The following is a 14975-nucleotide window of genomic DNA, read 5'->3' on the forward strand; positions in this document are numbered from 1 at the left end:
GAAGCTTCCTCTACTAATGAGGATGGGCCCCTTCTCTACAACATAGATTTACTTAGGGCACTGAATGACTTGTCCAGGGTCATAGAGTTAATATGTCAGGTGGTACCTGAACCCAGGTTTTTCTGACTTCAAAGATACTATCTATTGTCATGTTGTCTCTTGGGAATTCTCTGAGGCACTTTAAAACTTGAATTGTTTGGACATATACACCAAAATGTTTACAGGAGCACTTTTTGCAGCAACAAAGAACTGTAAGCAAAGTAGATACCTGTTGATTGGAGAATGACTAAATAATTTGTGGCACATGAATGTAATGGAATATTATTATGCTGTAAGAAAAGGTGAATATGATGAATACAGAGAAACATGGAAAGACTGACATGCACTGATGCAAAGTGAAGGAGAACCAAGAAAAAATGTACACAATGATAACAAGGTAAATGGAAAGAACTACTACATTAGTAATTGATAATGAATGCTGCAAAATTAAAAAGAACAAGCTTGGCTCGGAAGAAGAGACATAAAAAATCTCCCTCCAACTTCTTGGCAGAGGTGGGAAAACTCACAAGTCTGGGACACAACATATCAGATTTGCTGATTTTTTTAATCTTCCTCTTTTTCTTTAAAAAAATCTTGCTATAAGATTTTCTCTTGGAGATAGAGAGGAAGGGATATAGAAAGAAATTTAGGTGAATTAAAAACAAAAGTTATCAATAAACATTTATGGCTATCCACTGTCCTTTGCTTTTCACAGTTGTACATGATGTACTGTCTCAAGATTTGTACTGAATTTGATTTGCTAATCTCTTTATTCCTTATTTCCCATGAATTCAAGTAAATACACTTAAATGATTCCTGTACAATGGTGCAGATTCTATCTAATGAGAAAAATATTCTAAGACAGGATGTAAGTCAGGCATTTGTAGTCACTATTCACTTTCACGTCCATATGGTAACACAGAGCAACCTGGAAAAATACAATCAATTCTCAATTACCTATAGACAGACAATATAGTCTTGAATTTTTTCCTAACATGACTAAGCAGCATAGGTGATAACATCTTATCCTGACAAAGTTTGAGATCTTCTTATTTTTATTCCTCCATGCAGCATGCAGGCCAACAAAAGGTCTTTAAGGTCAAAATACTTAAATTAACTCCACCATCAAGTTGAAGGGTGAACTATACAGCTCAGTTCATGTTGTTGCTTTTATTCATTTATGAAATGATACTATTTCAGCATGTAGTGGGGAACAGAAAAGAATTTTCAGCAAGGAGTCCCCGAAGCAAAGATGTATTAGCTTGTTTCTGAGTCAAGTCTTTACAATACAATGCCATTACTTCTAAAGTATGAAGTCCTACATTAGATAACAATGAGGGACAAATCCACACATACCTAAGAATAGGGACTGGATCTGTGATGTCATGGGTATGGAGAATTCCTAGGTGAGGAAATTCCCTCTACCAATTCAGAAGATCAGCACCTTCTCTGCAACTTAATGTCTTAGAGAGTTTTGAAAACAGTGAGAGGTTAAGCAACTTTTTCAGAGTCACATAACCTATTTATGTCAAAGGCAGGGTTTGAACACTGGCTTCAAGGCTAGTTCTGTATCCACTATGCCACAATGATTTTATACAGAAATATAAAAATTCTGAAGCCAAATAAAAACAATTTTTGGATTACCAAATTTATTATTAATCATTCAACAAGAGATGTAGGGCTATTAATACTATACTTCAGGTACCTTGTGAGACATAGTAAAAAGAAAAAAAGACAACACCCTGGGCTTAAGGATGAAAGACAGCTAAGAAAAAATTTATTGATTAAATTAAATTAGATTAAATTGAATTAGATTTAAAAAAAAACTACTTGAAAGCCTATGTCAATGTTTATATATAATATGCAAGTATGTATATATGTACATGTGTGTTACATAAATATACATGCACACATATATTTTCTTATTCTTTGTAAATGGCCTTGTTGCTGATTCATAACTTTTTTTCTGGGCTGACCAATGGTTAAAGACAGCTTGTTAGAAGAGATATAAGAATAGCTTGAGAACAAAAAAGGAGAAAGATTTTTTGGTAAGAGATAATTATCCGAATTAAAATTTAACCAGGATTACTCAGTTAACTGATTCTGCTTTGATAGTACGTTTAATAGTTTGATATGCTGCAAAATTCTTAATTATGAAAAAAAAAAAGACTGTGGATTTTGGTTTTTTTAGTTACTATATATTCCAAAGACAGCATTCAATCAACACAGGCTCTCTATATTGAACACCACAGTGATGCTTGGTTAAGCATACAGTAAGAGGTCAGACCTGTGCCTTATATTATCAGTTTGGAAGCTGGGTGGAAGATGGATTTGGGACAGGAGAGTATAGAGGGAGGGAGATTAACCAGGATGCTACTGCAACAGGCTATGGTAGAAGGTGATGAAAGGATGAATTAGGGTGGTGGCTGTAATGAGTAGAAAGAAGTGGAAGAAGAATCAAGTCTTAACAAATGACTGGATATAGGGATATGTGAGAGAACAAGGAGTTGAGGACGACAATAAGATTCAGTGAATCTTTGTGGCTGTCCTTGTCAACAAATCTTGTATGATCTTAACATATGCATGAGAGATTCCTTGTTAGAGAACTTTCAGAGCCGTGTTTTGCTCTGCTGAGTCAAATGCTTTTTTAAAAATTTCTTTTATGTATTACTATTTTGTAATTGACAATGTGATCTATATAGTTATGAGTAAGGATATGTCTTGCTGTTGAAAAATGTTTGCTAAAGACTATCTGTTTCCTTGTGATATTTTCATTAAAGGTATCCTTGATACATATGCATAGCATTCTAATAAAGATCTACAAAGATGAGAGAACAAATCAGGTAAGCATTTCCTAAGCTAACCAATGCTGACTATCTGAACCAGTGACATGAAGCAGCAAAGGCTTCTATAGTGTAATTTAAAACACACATTAGAATGTCAGAAGAAACATCAACTACCTAGTGCATTTAGAGAATTACTCACATCTGGCATTCCTATATAGAAGAAAAGGATCCTGAAGCTGGAAATCCAGGTCTTTAGTGATGGGTTCAGTCCTATTTTCCATGCTGAGCCTATTCATAATGGTGAATCCATGCTTGGGAGAAGCTGACCTGAAAATCACCAGAAGAAAAAGTTGTTCAAAAGTTGTAATAGTGCAGCTTTACTTTGGCAAGTCACAACCTTTTTGCTTCTATTCATATAATTTAACTACAGATCAGAGGTTCTTAACTTTTCTGTATGTTATGGACCCTTTGGTCATCTGGTGAAGCCTACAGACCCCCTTCTCAGAATTATGTTTTTAAATGCATAAAATAACATATATAAGATAACAAAGGAAATCAATTATTTTGAAAAAATGATATAATTTTTCCCATTCAACTTTAAAGACTCTTGAAATCTATCCACAGACCCCAAGAAGTCCATGAATGCCAAGTTAGTAACTCATGCTTTGGATAAATCCTTTTTCCTTCACCAATATTTCTTTGTCTGTACAAATATAAAGTGACATTTCTTAATTCTTGATGTTTGTGCTCTAATACATATGTAATGTAGAACTTACTTTTTATGCCACTCATTTGTCAATTAATATCATTCAATTTTATATGTTAAGTCCTGCTTCCCTATTTTCTCATCAATATAAAATTTTTATGAAAATAATCCACACACATAGCAGAAGTTCACAATTTCATATACAATACTCTTTTCTGTTTCTCTACATATACTGAAATGCTGATGTTTGTTAAATTCATAACAGTAAGGGAAAATTTTTTAAATCTATGGGTATATTTGAAGGCATTATTGATGAAGGTGTAAGAAAGGAGCAGGAAGGTTTTCTTATATGATATTTTACAATAAACCATATCTTTACCTATACAAGGTTGACTGAAAGATATAGAAAATAAAAGATTCCACTGTGCTTATTTTGTTGACTATGAGGCATCTTTCAAGCACATGTCAAATTTATACAAGATTCCTTGAAGCTATACACCAAAAATATCCTCACTCAATAATCTTCTGATCTTCAGGTATAAATCAGGGAGTAATATGTTCACCAAAGCACCAAAGTGATAATACGTGAGCTAGTACAGAGGCCAAGTAAAAGAGAGATTACATATAATGAAGTCTTTCAGATGCTACTGTTTGCAGATGACATTTTGCGAATGAAACACTGAAGAGAATCCTAAACAAACTCAATAACCACCAAACAAGTTCAACTTAACTATCTACACAGGAATAACCAAGCAGATGAATACAGTTAGATCCTGATTAGTGTAAATAAGGAATCCCCCTGAAATGGTTGCATTATTTGAATTCGTGCTGCATATTTCCACTGAGCTGGAACCAATTGCTATATTTTACCTAATTATAATTTCAAGTAGTGCAAATTCAAATACATGTGACCCATCAAGGGGATTTCTCACTTGCACTAATCAGGCTGCAATGTCTACTGTCCAGATTATGATACGCAGTTGGATTGACAGTCTATAGCATAAGTCTGTCAGCATGTGTAGATATTCATTTATTATACAATCGTTGCATACAAAAAATGAATTGGGCTCAGAAGTAAAGAGGAAGAAGAGAAAAGGATGAATTGCTTTTCAGGAACTCTTCACTATAAAACATACCCATATTTTTAATACCAATATGTTCTGGTATCATTATAAGGCATTGACTTGGAGAATTTCACAGCTACCAAAATGAAACTGAGTAACACTCAAAGTGTAACAGAAAGGAGCATAGTAGTTATGAGTTGGCTGCAATAAATTGATAAATAAAGCATTTTAAGGGAGAAATAGAATAAAAAATGTTGTAAAAATGTTTAAAAGAAAAAGAAAACTGACTGGTAAATGGGTGAGAATGAGAGAAAACCAAAAGACAGCCTATGAACTCTATTATTATCCTCACAATGTCAGAAGAAATTAGGAAAGTCTCCAATACACTGTCTGCCAGTGAACATATGGAATGACAAAGACATATAGAATAGGCAGGCATCACTTGGGGTATGAAGGAATACCCACATCAATAAGATCACAGATCCATTTGGGAGTTCTGTTTCTTAAACTACACTGTAAGCTAAAAGAACAGAGACACTGTATTCTTTGTACCCCCAAGTTAGCATAGTGTCTTGACAATAATAATCACTAAATTAAGTATCTGTGGATTGGTTTGTTACCATACAGTATACACTGACCATTACTGGTCAGTTGACAAAACTTCTAAGTGTTTGATTAAAATTGAAAGATGTGAAATTTTTTTGAGGGAAGATGTACAAAAAGTTACTGAACTTGCCAACAATCATTGTAAAATTAAAGCATAAGTAATCTAATCCAAATATCATTAGGAACTAAATTTCCCACAACGTAAAATAAAGGGAAATCTGAGTTACTAGAAAAGGTGATTATACAAGTTTTTCTCCTGCAATTAAAGGTAATTGTTTTTAAGAAGAGACTCAAATTACACAGAATTCAAACTTTACCAACTATATATACATTTTTCTGTCCCTAGGTTGCAGTCATAATATGTCCACTGTGGACCTTTTGGTTTCAAATAAAAATACCATATGATTACAACATGAAACTGAAATAATTGGAAAATATCCAATTTTAGCCATGACATAAAATTCTACAAAAATTATTAACCAAAGAATAAAGATGAAATTTTAGTTACTAATGAATGGGCCATTAGCTTAATATCTGAAAAATATCTCTAGCAATTCTGTTCTTATACAAATAAGAAAAAAAATATAGCACTTTATATCATTATTATTTTGCCTAACAGGTTCCCATTTTAATAATGATGTAAGATAAGCTCAGTTTTCCAGAGGCATCAACTTTACCAGTGGGTGTCTCTATATATTCTGCATTATGAGAAAGAAATCAGAAGAGGAAATACCAAAGAGCAAGAAAAACAGGAAAGAATGGGATTGCCTTTTTTTCTCCATAAGAGTCAGAACTTGATTTCTTCAAGTATTTGAAGAATAGCAAGATGTTTTCTCTTCAGATATCTTAAACAGCTTAAAAATTTTTCTTCAATTAATAAACACATTTCCTTTCCCTCCCCCCTCCACACCTCAAAAGAAGAAAAAAAATCTTGTAACAACAATGCATATTGAAGCAAAACTGATTCCCACACTGGCCATGAGTTCGTTACTTATGTCAGGAGGTGGGTAGCATGCTTCATCACCAATCCTCTGAAACCATGGATGGATGTTACACTAAACAGAGTTTTTAAGTCTTTCAAAGTTATTTGTCTTTACAAAGTTGTATTACTATATACATTTTTCTCCTGGCTCTATTCACCTCATTCTGCATCAGTTCATACAAGTCTTTACATATTTCTATGAAATCATCCTTTCTGTAATTTCGTATGGCACAATGGTATTTCATTACATTCCTATCCCATAACTTGTTCAGCCATTCCTCAATTTTCAATTCTTTGGCATGCTAAATTTATAGCAGCTATAAATACTTTTTGTACATTTGTGTCATTTTCCTCTTTCTTAATCTGACAATTAAGAAATAACTGGAGAAAAAAAGGCATAATTGGTAACTGCAGTTGAACAGTGAGGTCAGAAGTCATAACAGAGGTCTTAGAAGAGAGTAAAAGGATAGGAAATAGAGAGGATTCTTAAGATTGTTTCTTAAGGAGTTGAGCCACAACAAAGAGGAAAGATGTAGGACTATAGCTGGTGGAATGGTTGGGTCAAAAACGGTTTTTTAAGGATGGGGAACACACAGGCATGTTTGTAGAAAACAGGTGAAGGAGCCAGTAGATGAAGTAAAGATAAGAGAGAATGGGAATAATGGTGGGGACATTTTTCTGGGAAGGTTAGGAAAGGATGAGATCAAGGACTCATGCAGAAGGGTTTGTCTTGGTAAGGAAACAGGTAACCCTTAAACTAAGACTGTAGTGAAAGAAGAAATAGTGGAGAGTTGGAGACGTCTGAGTGATGTGAGATGAAGAAGAGAGAAATTGGAGTCCTAAACAAATGGTGTCAATTTTTAAAAATTTTTTTGGCAATGTATGAAGCAAGGTCCTAAGGTAGAGGGTTGATGGAGATGATGCTGTGGAGTAGGGAAGGTTTGGAATAGTTGTTCTGAAGAGTAGAATTAAGCAAATAGACAAGACTAGAAGGACTAACTTGCTGAAGTGAAGATTGTATAGTGCTGAACTGATATTGGACAGGGAAGAGAATGTAGCCAGTGCAGAGGTGATGGCCTAGGAAAGAATCAAGGGGTGGCGGGAATGGAAGTCATGATGAAGAACAGAGTTAGGGGTCACAAAAACCTAAAGGGGAAAAGGTATACAGAAGGTTATTTAAATGCTATTAAATGCTGCAGAAGAGTCAAAAAATACTGATGAAAGTTCCTTAGATTTGGCCATTAATAGATCATTAGAAGCTCTGGAAGATGCATTTACAGTTGAATGATAAGGTCAGCAACCAGACTGCAGAGGGTTTAGAAAAGGATGAGAAAAGAAGAAATGAAGATACTAAGTATAGATGATTTTCTCAAGGAATATAGATGAAAAGATGAGGAGAGATAGGATATAGCTAATAAGTATGGTAGGATCAAGAGAGGGTCTTTGAAGAATGGGGAATACATTTGAGTGTTTATAGGAAGCAAAAAAGGAGCCAGTGGATAAACAAGAGATTAAAGATCTGAGAAGAGGTGGGGATAGAAGGGATGGGGTCAAGGGTGTATATGTAAAACAACAGGTTTTGGCAAGGAGAAAAGTCACCTCTTCATTTGACAGAGTAGAGGAAGAGATAGAAAAGATATGTGACATGTTAATTTCTATTTTTTTGTGTAAGCTTTATAATGCATATAATTTTTTAGCAGAATAGTACAGATAAATACAGTTGGTCCTCATTATTCATGGATTCCATATTTGTGAATTCTCCTACTTGCTAAAATTTGTAACCCCCAAATCAGTACTCATGGTACTCTTCATTCATGGACAATGTACAAAGTAGCAAATATTTGAGTCACATGACATACATGTTTCCAGCTGAGGTCAAACAAGGCAAGAACATTCTCTGACTTCTGGTTTTAGCTTTTGTACTGTAAACAAATGTCCTTTTCCATGGTATATTTAGAGCTGCCATGTTTTTTTGCATTTTTGTGCTTTTTGATGGGTGATTTTGCTGTGTTCCTAAGCACAAGAAGGTTGTGATGTGCCTTTTGGAGAAAATAAATGTTAGATAAGCTTTGTTTAGGCATAAGTTTCAGTGCTGTTGGCTACTGAGTTCAAAATTAATGAATCAATAATATAGTATGTCCAGAAAAAAGAAGAGGAGATTGACTGATCTGTACATGAGGCAGTTCTGGAAAGTGCTAAAGTAAATGTTGTGACCAGAGGCTTGCAGGAACCTAACTCCGTATTTTTCCAAGGATCAATGATTCAGTATTCACTAATTCAGTGTTCAAGGAGACTTTATAGAAAATAACTATTATGAACGATGAGAATTAACTACATTTTATAGATAAATAAACATAAACATATTAGGAATGCATGCTCTAAATTATGTTTGGAGAACACTGACCTAGAAAATAAAATCCAAACTCTTTAGCCTTACCTGTAACGTCATCCATAATCTGATCTCTACCTATTTTTCTAGTCTTTCCCCCATCTACCCTCCTACAGGAAACCACTGTTCCAACCAAATTCACTGTTCTTGAACATATACATATGTTCCTATTCTGGCTTTTGTCAATCCTCCTAACAAAAATGCTTTCTCCCTACCTCTCTGGTTATGTAAGTTTTACATACCCCTCAAGGTATAACTTAAATCCTGCTTCCTCCAGTCCACAATGATTTCTTCTTCCACTGAACTCTATAAAACCTACCTCAAAGGACTGCATGAGGGTCAAAAGAGATAACCTATGGAAAGCACTTTAAAAGCTTTCAGTTGCATCCTATAAATATGAACTACCATTGCTACTATTTTCTATACTATTCATTTAAGAACATGCTATCTTCTATTCTTAATTTATCTTTTCACATTCACGTACTGCTCTCCCCTCTCCCAAGAACTAGACAGCAAGCTCCTTCAAAGTACAGAACAATCAATTCAATCCAATAAACATTTAAGTGTCTTTACTGTGTGCAGAAAACTTTTCTAAGCCCTGGGAGAGAAACAGAGTTTGGCTAAGACACGGTGTGCCCTCATGGAGTTTACAGTCAAGCAAGCAGATGAAGTATACAAAAGTAACTAATAAAAAATGATACAAAAAGTGCTATGTGAAATCCAAAGATGCGGAAGATGACACTGATTATGAGGATAAGGGAAGTCCTTTTGGAAAAGGTGGCATAAGAATTGGACTTTAAAAGGATGGGTACAGATATTACATGGGTAGAATTGACCAGATTTAGTTCACGATTCTCGGAGGGCAAAGTCAAAGCTAACACTATAGGTTCAACTTGGGAGACTGAGTGAATAGTGGTCACCACTGACCTCAAAGTAAGAAGGAACAATTTTAAGGGAATGACATTAAACTCCATTTTAGACATGACTTTAATAAGACTTTGTTTTATACCTCCTCTTTGTATACTGGCACGCAGAGCAATGAATGCCTTGTATGTTGTAGGAGACCATTAACTGTTTGCTGATGGATTTTATCTGTACCATTCCATAACTACAACAATACATCTGTCTCATTTCTATTCTCAGTGCTACCACACTTATTTGGCTATGTGTGAACATGTGTACATATGTGTGTCTATGATAGATGTATTCTGTCACTAACTTCTATAACTTCACCTCAGCATCATTTCACATGTAAGAATTAATACTCATGGCTTTTGCCTAAATCCACCCTAAACCTCTTTCGATCCACAATGATTTTTAAAAGCATTTACAGTTCTAATGATGCTATTCTGAAGAATCAGAGCTTTATAATGCAAAAAAAGAGGGGATTCCATTTTAAATGCTGATTATGGACAACAATCTTCTTAACTGTAATAATTAACAAGCAGCACAGCAACTTATTAATCAATCAGTAGTTGTAATTCCTACATTCTTACCGTAATACATTTTAACAATTATTTAATGTTTTGTCTTTAAAACTGTCAAAAGGACAAAAATTTACATCCATAATATCAAGCCTATATTGAGACTTAAATTTTATTTCAAAAGTATTATTCACCATCATAAATATCATCAATTAAAAACAATCATGAGGTGAGTTCAGATAGACTCAAAATGACACAGTTTGAGCATTTTTGCTTAACTCTTCCAAAACACTTCCTACACAAAAAAACTAGAAAATGCATCAAACCAAAATTCCAATCAGAAAAATCCAAGAAAAAGGTTAGAGTGAATAATTTTTTACAGTCCAAGACAACTTAGGCAGAGAGACAGAAAGGGATCATGAGAGGTCAGAGTTGGCCAGGAGTGGTCCCAGGTCAAGGACAAAATACTGCAAGCAGCCTAAAATAAATAATTCAAGTATTATGGCGTCACAGTGAGGATTACACAAGACTTAGCAGCCACCACTAAAAAGAAATGGAAGGCTTGGAATATGATATTCCAGAAGGCAAAGGATCTAGAATTACAATGAAGAATAATCTATCCAGCAAAACAGTATCATCCTACAGGAGAAAAAAATGGATATTTAATGAAATAGAAGACTTAATTAAGTATTCCTGATGAAAAGACCACAGGTGAATGGAAAATATGACATTCAAACAGTGGACTCAAGAGAATCATAAAAAGGTAAACATGCGTGAGAAATCATAAGGGACTAAAAAAAGGTTAAACTGCTTATATTATTACACAAGGAAATAATACATGTAACCCATCAGAACTTTATCATCACTGTTCTTAGAGGGAACCTGGATATGATTCTTTTATGACTGGATAATCTCAAAAGAAGACTGGAAGGGTGGGGAAAAGGAAGGCACTGTGAGAGGGGGAAAATGAGAGGGGGAAAAAAAGAATGGGGAAAATTATTTCTCATAAATGGGAAGCAAAAGGAAGAGTTTACACAATAGATATGCCAGTGGGAAAGGGAATGGCCAACATTTGAACCCCACTTTCATCTGAACTGGTTTAAGGAGGTAAGAGTACACACAGTTGGATAAAGAAATTCATTTTACCCAAGAGGGAAGTAGGAGGGAAAAGGATTAAGAGAAATGGCAGGAAAGAGAAAAAGAGGGAGAGTAGATTCAGGGATTGGGTTATTTCTCACCTATGTATGGTGCCTTCACAGAAACTTACCATATATTATGGCATAAAAATCTCATAGAAAAGCAGAAATATTAAATGCATTTTTCTGACCATAATGCAATAAAAATTACATGCAATAAAGGCCCTTGGAAGTATAGATTAAAAATTAATTGAAAACTAAATAACTTAATCCTAAAGAATGGGTAGGCCAAAGAACAAATCATAGAAAAAAACATTTTTTTAAGACCATTAGAGATAATAACAATAATGAGTCGACTTATGAAAACTTGTGGGATGTAGCCAAAATAGTAATTAGGGGAAAATGTATATCCTTAAACATTTATATCACTGAAACAGAGTAACAAATTGGGCATGCAACTAAAAAAAATTAGAAAACCAACAAATTAAAACCCTCCAAAGAAATACCAAAATAGATATACTGATAATCAAAGGAGAATCAAATAGAAAATAAAAAACCACTGAACTAATTAATAAAACCAGAAACTGATTTTCTCGAAAAAGAAAACAATACACTATTCGGTTAAAATTTAAAGAAGAAAATCAAGTTACCTGTATCAAAAAAAATTTTTTTAAGTGAATTCACAACTAATGATGAAGAAATAAAAGCAATTATTAGATTATTAGGAGCATATACTATATGCCAACAAAACTTGACAATCTTAATTAATGAATGGATGAATATTTACAAAAATTTTCCAGATTAAAAGAGTAGGAAATAAAATATTTATACAATTCTGTCTTAGAAAGAAAAAATTGAACAAGATAAATGAATTCACTATGGGGGAAAAAACACAGGACTAGGAAGATTTACAAGCAAATTCCATCAAACATTTAAAGAACAATTAATTCCAATAGTACATAAACTGTTAGAAAAAATAAGTAAAGGGATCCTACCAAACTCCTTCTATGATACAAATATAAGCTTAATTGACCATATTAAAAATAAAAACATGATTATTTCAGAAAATACAGAAAAAGATTTTGACAAAATACAAAACCCATTCCTATTAAAAATATTATCTATCATACCAAGAATATGCATCATCTATAATGAGGATAATCTAGATGTCCATTATCACCATTACTATTCACCACTGTACTAGAAGTGCTAGCTATAGCAATGAGACAAGAAAAAGATATTGAAAGAATAAGCATAGGCAATGAGAAAACAAAACTACCACTACTGCAGATGATACGGGTTTACTCTGAAAAACCCAAAGAGCCAACCAAAAAATTACTCAAAATAATTAGCTTTAGCGAAGCTGCAGGATATAAAATAAACCCACACAAACCATCAGCATTTCTATATATTGCCAACAAAATTCAGCAGAGACAGAAAGAGAAACTACATTTAAAATACCTAAAGACAGCATAAAATACTTGGAAGTCTAACTGCCAAGGCACACCCAGAAACTATATGAACACAATTACAAAACACTCTTAACACAAATAAAGACATATTTAAACAATTAAAGAAATATTAATTGCTTCTGGGTAGGCTGAGGTAGCTAGCTGATGCAGTGGATAGAGGATCAGACCTGGAACCAGGAAGGCTTGAGTTCAAATCCAGCCGCAGACACTTACTAGCTATGTGACCCTGGACAAGTCACTTAACCCTCTTTGCCTCGGTTTCTTCACCTGTAAAATGAGGTGAAGAAGGAAATACCAAACCACTCCAGTATCTTTGCCAAGAAAACCCCAAAAAGAGTCAGGAAGAGTTGGACACAACTGAAAACAACTAAACAACAACAAAGGTGGGGCCAATAAAATAAAAATGAAAATACTACCTAAATTAATTTATTCAGTACCATAGCAATCAAATTACAAAAGAATTACTTTAAATAGTTAGAAAAATCAACTGCAGGAATACAAGATCAAGAATAAGGGGATTAATGAAAAAAAGGGAAAGGAAAGGGATTGGCTGGGGGGGGGGGGGGAGGACTACAACTAAAATCACCAGATCTTTTCCAGCTGAACAGTGTATCTTCTACCTTTGAAGTTGATTTTTTTAAACCTAAGGATAAGATTTTTACATTTAACCCTATCAATTATCATCTTATTAGATTCTGCCATTTAGATCGTTCAGATCTTTTGCGATCATGATTCAGTAAGTATGCAAGCATTTATGAAGCACTTATTACTGTCAGACACTGTGTTCGTTGCTAGAGATACAAAGACAAAAACAAAGTAAATCACGTTCTAAGACAAGGTTGGCAAATTTTTCTGTAAAGGTTCAGATAGTAAATATTTTAGGCTTCATGAGCCAAGAGGCAAAATCGAGTATATTATGAAGGTACGTAATATAACAGGATAGGAATCAAATTTTCATAATTTTTTTATGAAACTCAAAGTATATTAACAATTAAGCATAAGTATTTGTAATATAGGTGTATTAATGTGAAGAAGGAAATTCTTTTGGGGGGATATTTTGTTTAATTGAAGTTAAAAGTTAGTGTTCTCCATCATAAAAATATTTGCAAATGTTCACCTGTTAATCTAATCTGTAATGAAATTTTATGTGATAAATTACACTTTTGGAAGTGTGATGGTAGCCATCTCTGGGGGGAGGAGAAAAAGGAAAAAAATGGTAACTTTATTGTATATTTTTTAAAAACAGCAAGTTGTACATAATAGATCTGAAATCTCATGTTAATCTTTTTTATTATACTATGTTATGGAAATATTTGTTTTATTGTGCATACTCTTTGATCCAGCAATACCACTACTAGGTCTGTATTCTAAACAGATCACAAAAAAGGGAAAAGGACCCACATGTACAAAAATATTTATAGCAGCTCTTTCTGTGGAGGCAAAGAATTGGAAAACTGAGGGGATGCCATCAATTGGGGAATGGCTGAACAAGTTGTGGTACATGAATGTAACAGAATACTATAGTTTGTTCCATAAGAAATGATGAGCAGAAGGATTTCAGAAAAACCTGGAAAGCTTACATGGACTGATGCTGAGTGAAGTGAGTAGAACCAGGAGAACATTGGACATAGTAACAGCAACACTGTGCAATGACCAACTTTGATAGGCTTATCTCTTCTCAGAAATGCAATGACCTAAGACAATTCCAAAAGACTCATGATAGAAAATGCTATCTACATCCAGAGAAAGAACTATGGAGGCCGAATGTAGATCAAAGTGTACTATTTTCTCTCTCTTTGTTTTTCTTCCGCATGGTTTTTCCCTTTTATTCCAATTCTTCTTTCACAAGACTAATGTGGAAATACGTTTAATATGATTGCATATGTATAGCCTATATTAGAATTGCACGCTGTCTTGGGGATGGGGGAAAGGAAGGAGAGGGAAAAAATTTACAACTCAAAATCTTATTAAAGTGAATGTTGAAAAATAAATTATAGGGGTAGCTAGGTGGCACAGTGGATACAGCTCTGGTCTTGGAGTCAGGAAGACCTGAGTTCAAATCCAGCCTCAGACAGTTACTAGTCATTCAACCCTGGGCAAGTCACTTAACCCCAAATGACTCACCAAAAAGCAAAAAACAGAAAAAGAATTTTTTAAAAAATATTTTCTCATATATATATATACTTAAGAAAAAGGTAAATGCTTGTTTTATTCCATAAATTAAAAAGAAAATAAATAATTTTTAAAACTGTATTTTCCCAGACAGGTACTGCCAAATACTGATATTAGTCCACAAGCATATGATTTTAAATGAGCATATTACTTGGAAGTCATTTATAGAATTCTATTAAAATTTTCTCTTGATATTTGT

At 33.9% G+C, this 14975-nt stretch overlaps 1 protein-coding gene across 2 annotated transcripts in view; it reads right to left on the reverse strand.

Moving 5' to 3' along the window:
* Positions 1–14975, reverse strand: part of DCP1B (decapping mRNA 1B) — a 79365-nt gene that overhangs the window by 49182 nt on the left and 15208 nt on the right. For both annotated transcript variants that reach the window (XR_003568683.1, XM_027857288.1), the window contains exon 3: positions 3025–3152. Coding sequence is in view for 1 of the 2 variants with exons in the window: in XM_027857288.1 (XP_027713089.1) it covers positions 3025–3152 (128 nt within the window). In the remaining variant the exon portion in view is untranslated. The remainder of the gene's footprint in view (positions 1–3024; positions 3153–14975) is intronic.

This window comes from Vombatus ursinus, unplaced genomic scaffold (genome assembly GCF_900497805.2).
Source record: "Vombatus ursinus unplaced genomic scaffold, bare-nosed wombat genome assembly UNPS02012082.1, whole genome shotgun sequence".
NCBI lineage: Eukaryota > Metazoa > Chordata > Mammalia > Diprotodontia > Vombatidae > Vombatus > Vombatus ursinus.